The sequence below is a fragment of the Triticum urartu genome, chromosome 4A (genome assembly GCF_056163025.1).
Source record: "Triticum urartu cultivar PI428250 chromosome 4A, HENAU_Tu73, whole genome shotgun sequence".
NCBI lineage: Eukaryota > Viridiplantae > Streptophyta > Magnoliopsida > Poales > Poaceae > Triticum > Triticum urartu.
The window spans coordinates 616,927,113-616,939,486 of NC_141876.1; the positions used below are offsets into that span (position 1 = coordinate 616,927,113).

General features: G+C 48.8%; 1 protein-coding gene across 1 annotated transcript; it reads right to left on the reverse strand.

Annotated features, from left to right (window-relative positions):
* Window positions 1-503: 503 nt before the first annotated feature.
* Window positions 504-5,274, reverse strand: ABCG3 (ABC-2 type transporter family protein). The gene is made up of 11 exons (XM_048713358.2): window positions 4,529-5,274; window positions 4,283-4,362; window positions 3,330-3,616; window positions 2,898-3,069; window positions 2,470-2,583; window positions 2,242-2,370; window positions 1,856-2,047; window positions 1,671-1,757; window positions 1,238-1,510; window positions 1,051-1,158; window positions 504-960 (listed from the first exon to the last, which is right to left on the reverse strand). The coding sequence occupies exons 1-11, from the start codon at window positions 4,998-5,000 to the stop codon at window positions 697-699; spliced, it is 2,178 nt and encodes a 725-aa protein (XP_048569315.2). The 5' UTR covers window positions 5,001-5,274; the 3' UTR covers window positions 504-696.
* Between the last annotated feature and the right edge of the window lie 7,100 nt (window positions 5,275-12,374).

Here is a 12,374-nt window from a genome sequence, read left to right on the forward strand (position 1 = left end):
CCTTGGGTTTGATTTTCTTGGATGGTTCCTAACTTTTATACTACTAGTGTAGACTGTAGAGTATGTTCTTGGTTGAAATGGAAGTATCTTGTATAGCATCGTCCATATGATTTATTTATTTTCGTTTGGGATAACATTTTCTCATCTTTTGTATAGTATATATGTCACTGATTTTCTGTTAGTGAGATTGTTCTCTACCTTTCTTTCCTTGACTCAAACATCCACCGTCTCCTGCAGTCCAGCTAGATTCAGAAATTTGAAGCAGCAATGGATTTAATGTCAAGCTTCATCTCTGGCCTGAATGTCCAGCTACATTCAGCTTCATCTACAATGCCATAAACCTACTGAAATTGGGAAACACCTCGAAGATAACACCTTCCAAGAGGAGATTGCTACTCGGCCGTCAATATCGACGGATCCAACCAAGGAGAGAAAACTTGTGGACAATAAACAAAGGCGAAGGAAGCAATAATTAGTGCCAAAAAATGGACAAGAAAAGCACATAACCAACTCATGATCCATTCCTTCAGCTCCCATACATACAGTATATATATGTTATGTTACACACACCTGTTCCTCCAATTTCCTCTCTCTCTGTTTCTCTTCTACTTTCCGTGCGTCAGATATGCCTACCTAGCAAGGAATCACACATGTATACACCCAAAAAAAAACGTCTTCCAATAGCTCAGGGCAAACTCACTTTGGAGCTGCACTAGTGTGGATGCTGGGCCAGCAAGAGCGCCTGCCAAGCCTCACATGTCTCCTCACATCTAGACGAAGCAAAACATACAAGACGACCCGGTAGCCGATCGCCATCAGGAGCAAAACAAGGAGGTTCATCCACTTGGCGCCTGCCGATGATGAAATGCCATACGAGCCTCGGACAGCCTGCACGCCGGGTATTGTCCTTGTGGCCCCGACTGCAAATGATGTATCGACATACTCGTTCTCGACCAAGCCCTGCAGCAGCACTGGTCGTTAGCACGCCTGACCCGGTTGAAGCAAGATAGGGTTTATGTAGGTTACATGAGATGGTCATGTATAACTTACCTGGACGGCGTATGTATGGAACGAAATGTAGGACAGCGGATAGTTCCACACGGCCACTGGTATTGCGTCTCGGATCCGAAAATACCCAGCCACCAGCATCATGATAACCTGAAGTAACCATGGTTATTTAATGTTAGTTCATAAAATATTTGTGCCCACTTGAAAGAAGCCCAAGATGGAAGCTCACATATAAGCAAATCAGGGTTAAGGTGCACTTGTAAGTCTCGAGCCAGATGTACGCAACAATCATCATAAGTGCTTCATTCGCCAACAAGCACATGAAGATGGTGATTATAAAGTACATAAGGAAGCTGAACTCATTCCTGAGGCCTATCAGGAAGTAGAAAACCAACGACGACGAAATAGACACCAGAAATAGGAAGGGGATGCTGGATAGGAAGTGGCCTAGTAGGAAAACCAATGTCCCAGAATGCCGATTTGAATCCTCATGGGAATATATCTGCATAGAAGGAATTAAATGTTAGTACCTAATATTGCTGTGATTTTGGTACTTATTGTTTATCACCAACGAAGTCTACGATGAATAGGAAGACATCATTCAGCAATAAATCATATTTTTTACAAATAAAATTTATTAGGAAGGAAATTAAAAAAACTACCTTGATCTCATCAATATGCGCAGGTACACCACAAACACTTAAAAGGACGAGAAATGAAACAAACACAAATATCGCAGAAATCCTAACCTGTCAAAACAAAGTGAACATTGAACATCAAATCGTAAATACAGTTAAGAAATAAAATTATCAAGTAAATCGGAACATAATACTGTAGTGAGACTAACCACTACAGATGATAATGAATGACCAATGTCGATAAATATGGTGCCGATTGAGAGAGCAAGAAGCATATACAAGACAAGCCTGCTCCAGAAGTACTTCCAGTCTCTTGACATAATTAGCAATGATCTCCAAGTGAGAATTCCAATTCTCGCTGCATCACTGGCTCTGCCTTTACTTTTCAAGTAAGGACCTTCCTGCATCACACCATGTAGACAATAGTTTATTCACTATCATGGATATTGCAGTGTCCTATTTCTCAATCTAACATGGTTGATTGTAGAATTCCTACTCTATGATCGGTGACAAGAACATTAGTATCAATTCTGTGTTTGTGGAAGGGGTGACATAGATGGCATTTTCATTACTCTAGGGTGTAAAGCAGTAGTACCTTCTCAATCAATTTTGCAATCATCAATTCAACAGCGGCAGCTTCAGCCGATGATTTGTATGTTGCTTCTAGTGTCCGGATTGCCACAGCAGTGTCCATGCTCACTGATGAGAAATCCCCTTGATCATCCTGTTAATAACTACAAAGGTTTTTATCTCTCGCAGCAAAAGTACATTGTTGGACTGAAGATAAAATCAAAATTGATGTCAAAATAAAACCAAAAGATACCTGCAGATTCTTGCACATTGCTATGATTCTGTCAAAGTCGGTATTGATTGCCCTCAAGAAGTGGTCAGATGGACTTTGCATGATTGGACATGGAAACCCAGCATTTGAGAAGTGCTACAACAGAACAAGGCCAGGTAAAGAGTACAGAAAGCCATCTACAACAGGAATAAAGCTGCAGCAACAAGGATCATACAAGAAAAGAGAAACTGTTGTCACGAATATATAGTTTTGTTCCTAACAATGCAACTTGGACTCGATTAACAACTCATGCCATCTTCGAGTAGCTAAAGACGACCCTTGTATCTCGTCTAAAAAAATATGAAGTTAACCCTGTTCACGTAACTGGATACCGTCGTTTCACTCGTGGTAAATTTAAATTGGTATTGAGCAGAGTTAATAATTAATACTGCAGAGAAACACACATTCACCTGCAGGCAAGCCAATGTTTCCCCAAAGAAGAGGGTATTCCCATTTGAAAGCAAGCAAATCCGATCGAAAAGTCCAAAAACCTCCGTGCTGCTTTGATACATTGTGAAGATGACTGTGCACCCAGTGCTTGCAAGTTTCTTCAGTGTTACCATCAAGAGGAGTGCAGAAACACTACATCACAAGAAACAAGAAGAGAAATTAGTTACATGGATCAATTTAATCTGCAGTTTATATGTAATGTGCAAAGACATAAGCCATAATCAAGGCTGCATTAATTGTGTTAACACCCATTATACATGAAACACAATAATCTCATGCTTAGCAGTGAGTTTTGTCTCTGATTGCAAGACAAAAGCACACACATACGCAACAGGTACTGTTTTTAGTAAGAATTCGAAGAGTTAAATATAATTATGGAGAGGAGAAATAACCTGTCGAGGTGGTACAGAGGCTCATCGATGAACAAAACATGTGGCCTCATCACAAGCTCCCTTGCAATGCTGACCCGCCTCCTCTCGCCAGTTGGAAGCCTCTTTGTAAAGCAGTGTCCACCAATGAGTTTGTCAGCATGGTCACCCAACGACATGGCCGCGATAGCATCTTCCACAAATGACTTCTTGGAAGAGAAGACGCTCGGGAGCTGCAAGAGCGCTGAGTAGTACAGCATCTCCCGTACTGTGAGAGATTCGATTAGCACATCGTCCCGGTCAACATACCCCTACAAGCGCTCCAAGGAACAGGACATAAACAATCCATGGTATGGCAGTGCTATCATCAATAGCAAAATCAACATTTTATTTTAGCAACGTAAATGTATGAACTGATGGAACGGTGGACAAATGAAGCGGCATACATGGAAGTAGTTGGTCATAGATAATTCAGTTAAATTTGATTTAACAGAAGACACACACTTTCCATCAGACATGTGCATTTCTTTCTTCAGATGTGCATGGGGGCAACTCAAGTAGGTTCAGACTTGAAGCACCAGAATTCGGAGGCAGCAGAGTAGTAAGTAGACTAGTACGTAATGGTTTGTGTGAGGAAGAGATAGCTTACACATGATCCATATAGTGATAGATATTCAGTTGTTTGGCGTGACACAATCAAATCGATCACTTACACGCGACACTGAACTTGAAACATGACGCTTTGAGCATGCGGAGTAGTGATGAATGTGACAAGTGGAGGCTCTAAATGGCCATCAAAGCAATGAAATTTGACAAATATATATGAGGCATAAGTTGACACTAGTCTGAGGATGTTTGATTTAACAGAGCATACATTTTTCAACACGATTGTGCAACTTTCAGATGTGAACCGGCGACTAAGTTCAGACATGTAGCAGCAGAGTAGTAGTTTGTGTGAGGAAGAAAGGGGAGCTTACATATGATCCATATGGCAAGGGTGACTTGACGCCATTGACGAAGACGTCGCCGTACATCCGCTCGGCGCCGCGCAGCCTCCCTGAGAGCAGAGCAGTTAGTGGGAGAGTGGCATCAGTTAGTGAGCTCAAATTCAGTTACTAGCGGAGTGGAGTGGAGCGGAGTGGAGTGTGACATCAGTCAGTGACAGAAGCTCAAATTCAGTGAAAGCAGCAGAGTGGAGTGAGGGCGAGGCAAGAATCTGTAACCTGCTATGGCCCGGAGGAGGGTGGATTTGCCGGAGCGGGCGGGGCCCATGACGACGGTGAGCGTGCCGGGCAGCGCGTAGCCGCTGGAGCCCCTGACGACGCGGCCGGGGCGGCGGCCGTCCCGGACGGAGACGCTGAGCTCCTTCCAGACGAGCGCGGCGCCGGCCACCTTGCGCTCCCGGAATCCGGAGCCGGACGCGGACGCGGAGGGCCCCGGGAGGGAGGGGGACGGGGACGGGTAGGCGCTGCTGGCGGCGGAGGCGGAGGCGAGGTGGATGGAGGAGGAGGAGTCCGCTGCGTGGGCGGCGGCGTCGACGGTGATGTCGTCCCCCCAGTCGGGCGAGTCCTCGAAGGAGACGGGCCGGCCCGGCCTCGGGAAGTAGTAGCGCCGGCCCGCGCCGCCGGCCGGGGCGGAGGGGCTGCCCGCCGAGGAGGAGCTGGAGCGGTACTGGTCCGACGACGGCGCCTCCATGGCCAAGAAGACAGAGAGAGAGACTGGAGATGAGTGAGGGTGGGAAATCTCTCTGCTCTGCTTGGCTTTGATTTGCTTTGCTCTGTTGCTGTGGTCTGGAATCTAGGAGGACGCCATTGCCGCTTTGGCTTTCGGCTTTGGGGCTCCCTTTGTCGCTTTGTTTAAAGATAAAGAGAGGACTTTCCTCGGTGGTGCTCTGCTCGCTGTCTTTAATGGAGTGCTGCTGCTCTGCTCCTCTCCGCTGAAGAGAGAGTAGCTGCCTAGCTGAGCGCCTGAGCCGAGCTGCAGGACAGCAGAGCAGGAGTGGAGTGGGAGGGGAGAGAGGGAGAGTGAGCATGTGATGGCCCAGCTGGCGGAAATGGAGGAGACGGACGTCGCCTCGGCTCGGGAGTGGAGTGGAGTGGCGTAGAGCGGTAGGTAGAGAGAGTGGCGGTCACGAGGCCCGAGGAAGACGACGCGACTCTGGCCGTCTGGCGACACCAACACGAGACGAGAGAAACAAGAAACACCACCAATACCTCTGGGTCTGGTACCAAACAAAACAATCAACAAATTTAATCCACCCCTGCTTAATTATTCTTAGTAGGAGGAGGAGTTGTTCTTTTTCCCCTTTGCTTTTCATCTTGTACTATGTGCGAGGGAAAAGAATTCAGTTTACCCTCCAAACAAGTTCAAACGTGGGCGGCAAAAGGGAGAAAGGACCACACCAAATAAAAGAAGCTTCCTCCCATCCCCTTCTTTCCTTCCTTCACACTCAAAGTCTCGAAGAGCGAGAGATTTTCCCCTCCAAGGATGGGACCACCTGATATTTTCCCCTCCTCATACCTAGCCTATATCTGGGCGGATATGGGACGCCTGGACGCGCCTGCCACGTTTGGACTCGCCGCAAGGGCCCATGTGGACAGACGCAGAAACCGTCGGTCCGACGAGCGCCTCCTTCGGTCTTATGTGAGGATGCATTCATGGCGCCATGTGGCGCTGCTCCGGCGTGTCGCCCAAGGGAACAAGCCCGGCTGGTTCAGTCGGACGGCGGCATCCCAACCCTAGCCCGTCCTCCCCTCTGCACCACCACCTTCAATCCGGTTGCCGTCAACCGCTAACCATGGTCCCACCATAGGATTACCACCCAAGCCATGCTCAGTGAGGAGCAGCGGTTGCAGATGCTAGAGGGGATCCGGGTCAGGCGCAATGCTAAGATCGTTGCCGGCCTGCCTCCAGATTCGCCCGCAGCCGGTGCCGGAGCAGGAGGAGGAGGACACGACAATATAGGAGGATGAACCGGTGAAGGTGAAGGAGGCAGATTTGGCGTCTGCGGGCTTCGACATGGCCGACACCATCACGGATTAGGCTAAAACTAGTCTAATGTCGGACGCGGCGGATCCTCCATTCCCACATCATGTCTTTCCCATGTTCGGCAGCCGACTCATCGGACTGTCGGGAGGCTCGGAGGGATATGCTTCAACGGGAGGGGAAGAGTAGGCTCCATCCGCCGCCATGAAGCATGCACCAGGGTTGGTTTTTGGGTGGGGGAAGACGGTCGCCGTGGCCTACGCCCCCACTCACCGGGCAAGTCACCGGCTTTGTAACCTGGCGAGGCAATGGCGGTGGCCTTCCTCGGACCCCAAGCGACGGTGGCCTTCCATGGTCTACTTTTCATCACTGTCTGCGGTGGTCGCGGACATACCGGCTTCGCCATCCTACCACCAGGGCACGACCAATGTAGAGTTGGCGACGTCGTCGTCAGTGCACCAGTCAAATTCATCTGCCGCCGCATCAACCTTCGCGAACATGGCTTCTTTCTCCATCTATCGAACGCGTCGCCACCATCCCTCGTGCCGGATTTGCTGGGAAGCGGCGTTCGCCAACCTAGATGGACGAGGACGGTTTGGCGAGGGTGGTGGCGCCAGCAAACCAGCCTGTATCTGACTAGCTTGCCAGGCAACTCAGGCCACTACAATGCCGGAGAGCTCCTTCTTCTGCTTGCCGGAAAGGCCGACCCACAAGACATTGGAGTCGGAGGCCATGGCGGGTGTGGTACAAGGAGGAGATGGAGAGCAGAGGTGAGGTGTGGTTCTCGCCCGGCGCCTAGCCACGTTTATATAGCGGGTGGATGTGAGGCGCCAGTCGAAGAGGTGTTTAATGCCGGCTGCTCCAGGGACGGGCGTGTGGCGCTCGAAGCGCCGGAGTAGGTTCATTAGCACAAGCCCTGGTTTGATGGAAGTAGGCGGGCAGACGAGTGTTGTTTTAATGCGGCGAGAAGGCATGCGAAGGGCGGTGCTTTTGGCCAGCGAGCCGCTTCAATGCCGGCTTCAGCGAGCGGTCGCGTCTGCTCTGGGCCGATATGAATGCGGAGCTGACGCTCTGACGTGAAAGTGCGCGGGCAAGGAAAAGGGATTTTGAGTGGGCCAAGTTTGTTAGTCGCTTGCCTCCGGCAAAGCCTCCCGCCCTCCTCTTAATTTGCTCTTGGCTTGCGGGGAAAAAGGACGTTCCAACCGGCCCGCATACAAGACCGTGTTGGATATCATAACCAGTTTGGATTGTGCGGCGTGGATGGTCGCGGGCGGTTCAGGGTCCGCGGCGGAGATGCCCTTGTTTCCAGTGATGGGATGCATATGCATTTGCTTCTCAAGGACAAGTCACACTGATGCCCTCATGCTACTACTCCAGCCGCGTCGCTTTCTCCTCAGTGTCAGCAGTGCTGTTCGAGTGAGTACTGTACTTGAATCGAATTATAATTTTTTTGAACACTGTACTTGAATCGAATTGATGATGATGGCTTTGCTCCGTGATCTGTGTTTGCCAATCTCCCCGGATATCATGATGAAATGAACGAGACGTGTGCGCTGGATGGACAAGTACCGGTTCGATCGAGTATTCTATTCTTGTCTGATCCTAGTATTATTCTACCGGCAGATCCAGCCAGATTCAGACCAGACAGACACTGCAACTCTAGGACCAGCTTAAGCATCTAAAACAATTTTTAATCTAGTAGTGGTAACACTAGGGAGTAACTAATCACCCACACGCATGTGCATGTGTGCGGTGCAGATCTCCATGATAGCCACATGTGTGCATCAAGTACATTCCATCTGTACTACTCCTACTCCGGTGCCAGTAGATTACTTCTCATTGTTTTTTAAATGTAACCATGGCAGTCAAAGGATTAAAGGGATCCTAAGACAGCAAGACTGAAAGGTTTAAAGTGTGCCATTTGGCGCAATGATGGGATGGCCCATCACCTGGAGCTGCTCACTTTAATTAAGCACCATTAGCAAACAAGCAACAACACCAAGTCACACCAATAGTCTCCAATACCACCACACAACAAACAATGAAGGTAACCCTTTCTGCCTTTGTCGAGATGTGTCGCCGATGTTGTGGCTGGAGTGGGAACTGTCGAGGTTGCTCAGGCAATGGAGGTAACCCTTTCTGCCTTTGTCGAGATAACCGAGAGTGTGAAGCAGTATAGCCTGCGCGCAATGCCGGGGATGCGCCCCGAATAAAACAGGGACACGGTCGAGGCAGTCGTCAAGGGGGGTGTTGATGCCGAAAATGATGTTGTCGCACTCATTGCAAACGAAGCGCCGCATCGGGTTTGCCAAGCACAAGGGACGAAGACACACGTCGGTGTTGCTAGTATCGAGCATGCGCAGACGAGGACCATCACGAATTGTACGCCATGTTGGAGGGACCCGCGGAGGAGGTCTCCAAGAGAGTGGTAGTGCAAAACCACAAGTGGGTAGAAGGTGTCGCCCATGGTTACCAAAGTAGATGAAGTGATCGGGGAAGAGGCGACGACGCTGGAGATGAGCATGTGCTGGAAGAAGACGAAGGTGTGGTCGGCGGAATCAAAAGTAGTCTAAAGAGGCCACACCGGTTTCCTGTAGAAGTGCGACGATGGTGCTCGAAGTAGGTGAGGAAGAACGCAGCAACGTGACAAAGACCATGCGCGGACGATGGCGGTCCTATGCCTAGGGAGGCGGCACGGCGAATGCCAAGGTAGGCCTCAACGCGCGGGGATGGTGAGGTGGACCACGTGCGGCGGCATTGCGGCTCGAAGGGCCGACATAGCAGCAGCCCTTGTGTCGATGAAACGGCAGGAAGGAGCTCGTGACAGTGACGGTGCGCCCTGAAGGGGTGATGCAGGGACAACCCGTTTCTCGATCGGTGGAGGTGGCTAGAGTCGGAACTGTCGAGGTCGCTCGGGCAGTGAGGTAGTGTAGCTTGCGCGCAATGCCAAGGATGCGCCACGAGAAAACAGAGACACAGTCGAGGCAGTCGTCAAGGATGGTGTTGATGCCAAAAATGATGTTGTCGCAGCCGTTGCGGACGAGGCGCCGCATCGGGTTTGCCAAGCACGAGGGATGAAGGCACACGTCGGTGTTTCTAGTACCGGGCATGTGCAGACGGGGACCGTCACAGATTGTACGCATTGGAGGGACCCACGGAGGAGGTCTCCAAGAGAGTGGCGGTGCAAAACCATAAGTGGGTAGAAGGTGTCGATATTGCCCATGGTTAACGAAGTAGATGAAGTGGTCGGGGAAGAGGTGACGACGCTGGAGATGAGCATGTGCTGGAAGAAGATAAATGTGTGGTCGGCGGATTCAAAAGTAGTCTGAAGAGGCCACACCGGTTTCCTGTAGAAGCGCGGCGATGGTGCTTGAAGTAGGCGAGGAAGAACCCAGTAGCGTGACAAAGACCGTGCGCGGATGGTGACGATCCTGTGCCTAGGAAGGCGGCACGACGAATGCCAAGGTAGGCCTCGACATGCGGGGATTGTGGCGATCCTATGCCTAGGGAGGCTGCACAGCGAATGTCAAGGTAGGCCTCGACACACGGGGATGGTGGCGATCCTACGCCTAGGGAGGCTGCACGGCGAATGTCAAGGTAGGCCTCGACACACGGGGATGGTGGCGATCCTACGCCTAGGGAGGCGGCACGGCGAATGCCAATGTAGGCCTCGACACGCGGGCACGGTGAGGTGGACCACGTGCAGCAGCATTGCGGCCCGAAGGACCAAGGTAGCAGCAGCCCTTGTGCTGATTAAACGGCGGGAAGGAGCTCGTGGCAGCGACGGTGCGGCCCGAAGGGGCGATGCAGCGACAATCCGTTTCTCAATCGATGGAGGTGCGCCTGTGCTTGGTGACAATCTTCAAGGGACTTGTGGAGTCGTGCGCAAACGACTGATCAGATTGGTCAAACAGTGTGGAGTCCCGGTCGTAGCTGGGCGACGACGCGCGGACAGAGAATGTCGTGCATCCCCTCGCCGCATGCCAAACCAAGCCTCACAGTCGAAGAAGAGGCCAGTGCAGCTGATGTGAATGTCAAGGTAGAGGCGCGCGAAGGTTCGATGGGCGACAAAAACCATCTTAGATTGGAAAACCTAAAGAAACACCGATTAGAAAAAAAAACATCTTAATCAATGAATCAGAGTAAAGACTCCAGGGAAGCCGATCAACAAGACCAGTGGATGAACCATAGCTACGGGTTGCATAGTCCCCGGTGAAGATCGACCTCCTCGGGGGCGGCACTGTGCCGAAGCAGTGGTGGAGCTTGATCAGGAACTTTGTGGATACCATGTGAGAAGATTAGATATAAGAGAATTGGTGAAATCGTTTGTTGTGTTTGGTGAGCCCAGTGGACTGAGTATATGTTGTATACTCCCTCCGTCCCAAAATTCTTGTCTTAAATTTGTCTAGATACGGATGTATCTAATACTAAAACGTGACTTGATTCATCCGTATTTAGTTAAATCTAAGACAAGAATTTTGGGACGGGGGGAGTACTTCTTAGAGGACACGGAGCCCTCGTAAAATAAGTTAAGGGAGAGATATGTATAAATTCTATACTACCAAAAAAAAAAAATTTCTTTTGCGGGAGCAATACTACCAAAAATATACTGTAATAATGGGCATGCATATGCATTTGCTTCCCAAGGACAGGTCGCAAACATTGATGCTACTCCATACAAGTGTACGTACTTGATTTGAATCGAATTGATGATGATGGGTTTGCATGCGCGGTAATCTGTGTTTGCCAATCTCTTGATGCTACCCACGGTCTGTCTTGTCCTACTACCTCAAGTGACGAGCCAAAAACGACGTGTCAAATACTCCGAAAATATTTGTCGGAAAAATGGATGAATCTAGACGTATTTTAGCTATAGATATATCCAGTTTTATCCATCTCTCCGACAAGTATTTCAGAACGGAAGGAATACTACTTACCGTCTTATATTTTGATACAGAGGGAAGGGAGTCCTATGTACAACACACCAGTACTTGGTTACAAGGAAGGAATTGCAATTGCTGGCAAGGAAATTTTACTTGCATACAAAAGGCAAAAAAGGATGCCACTGAATTGCTCTCTGCTTCAATTTCTTGCTTCTTCTTTTCTTATTATTATGGATGTGTGCGTACAATTCCAAGTCTAGTCTAGTGTAGTGGTTACATTACATCTACCTACATACATCCGTGCTCATTTCTTCTTCCCTACGGCAATGTAATGTACCCAACACGTGAGGAAGAGATATCGATAGTGCCCAGCCGTGGCTCGGGGAAGAAGAGATTTCTCCACAACGCCTTTCATAATTTTTTCAAGGCCGTCGAGCCAAACACAGAGTCTCTGAACCATAGCCTCTATAGTTTCATTTTTTTAAGAAAAAAATTGCATTTGCTTCAAGTTTGATGATGATGATGATGATGACTTTGCTCTGTAATCTGTGTCTGCCAACATCCGCATTCCCCGGATATCATGAAATGAATGAATGCTCTGCTACTGCTTCTGCTTTCATCATCTCCACTATTCTATTCTTGTGTGATCCTGCTCAGCTTCTATGGCCAGATTCAGATGAGTATAAAAAGCATAAAACCACCACAATTAAGACATCATTAACATACCACCAATTAAAAAAATTAGACAAAAAGCATAAAACCAATCCAGGTTTTTTTTTTGGTAAACTTTGACAAATGTTTTGTGTGCTTGTAAAAATTTATCATGAAAGGACATCCATATAAGTCATGACAAAAAAAAAATTTGATGCTTCAAAAATGCTAGTACTGTATTTTTGAAAGCATTTTGGTGTGCTGATTTTGGCTTTTTACCATGACTTCCACGAGTGTCATTTCTTGATAAAATTTGTCCAGCATACAAAACATTTGTCAAGGTTTGCCACACAAACAAATTATTCATTTTTATTCAATTTTACTCTTCATCTAAGCTCATTTTGAGCTCAGGAGTAGAAAAGAACTTTCACACTCACACAGACAAAGATGGTCCCTCAACAAACTTCACTTGGCTGCAGTACAATAAACCAAGGATGCATCCAACCAGTGTGTGCTAGTGACAAGGACCACCCACTGCCTGCCTGATACA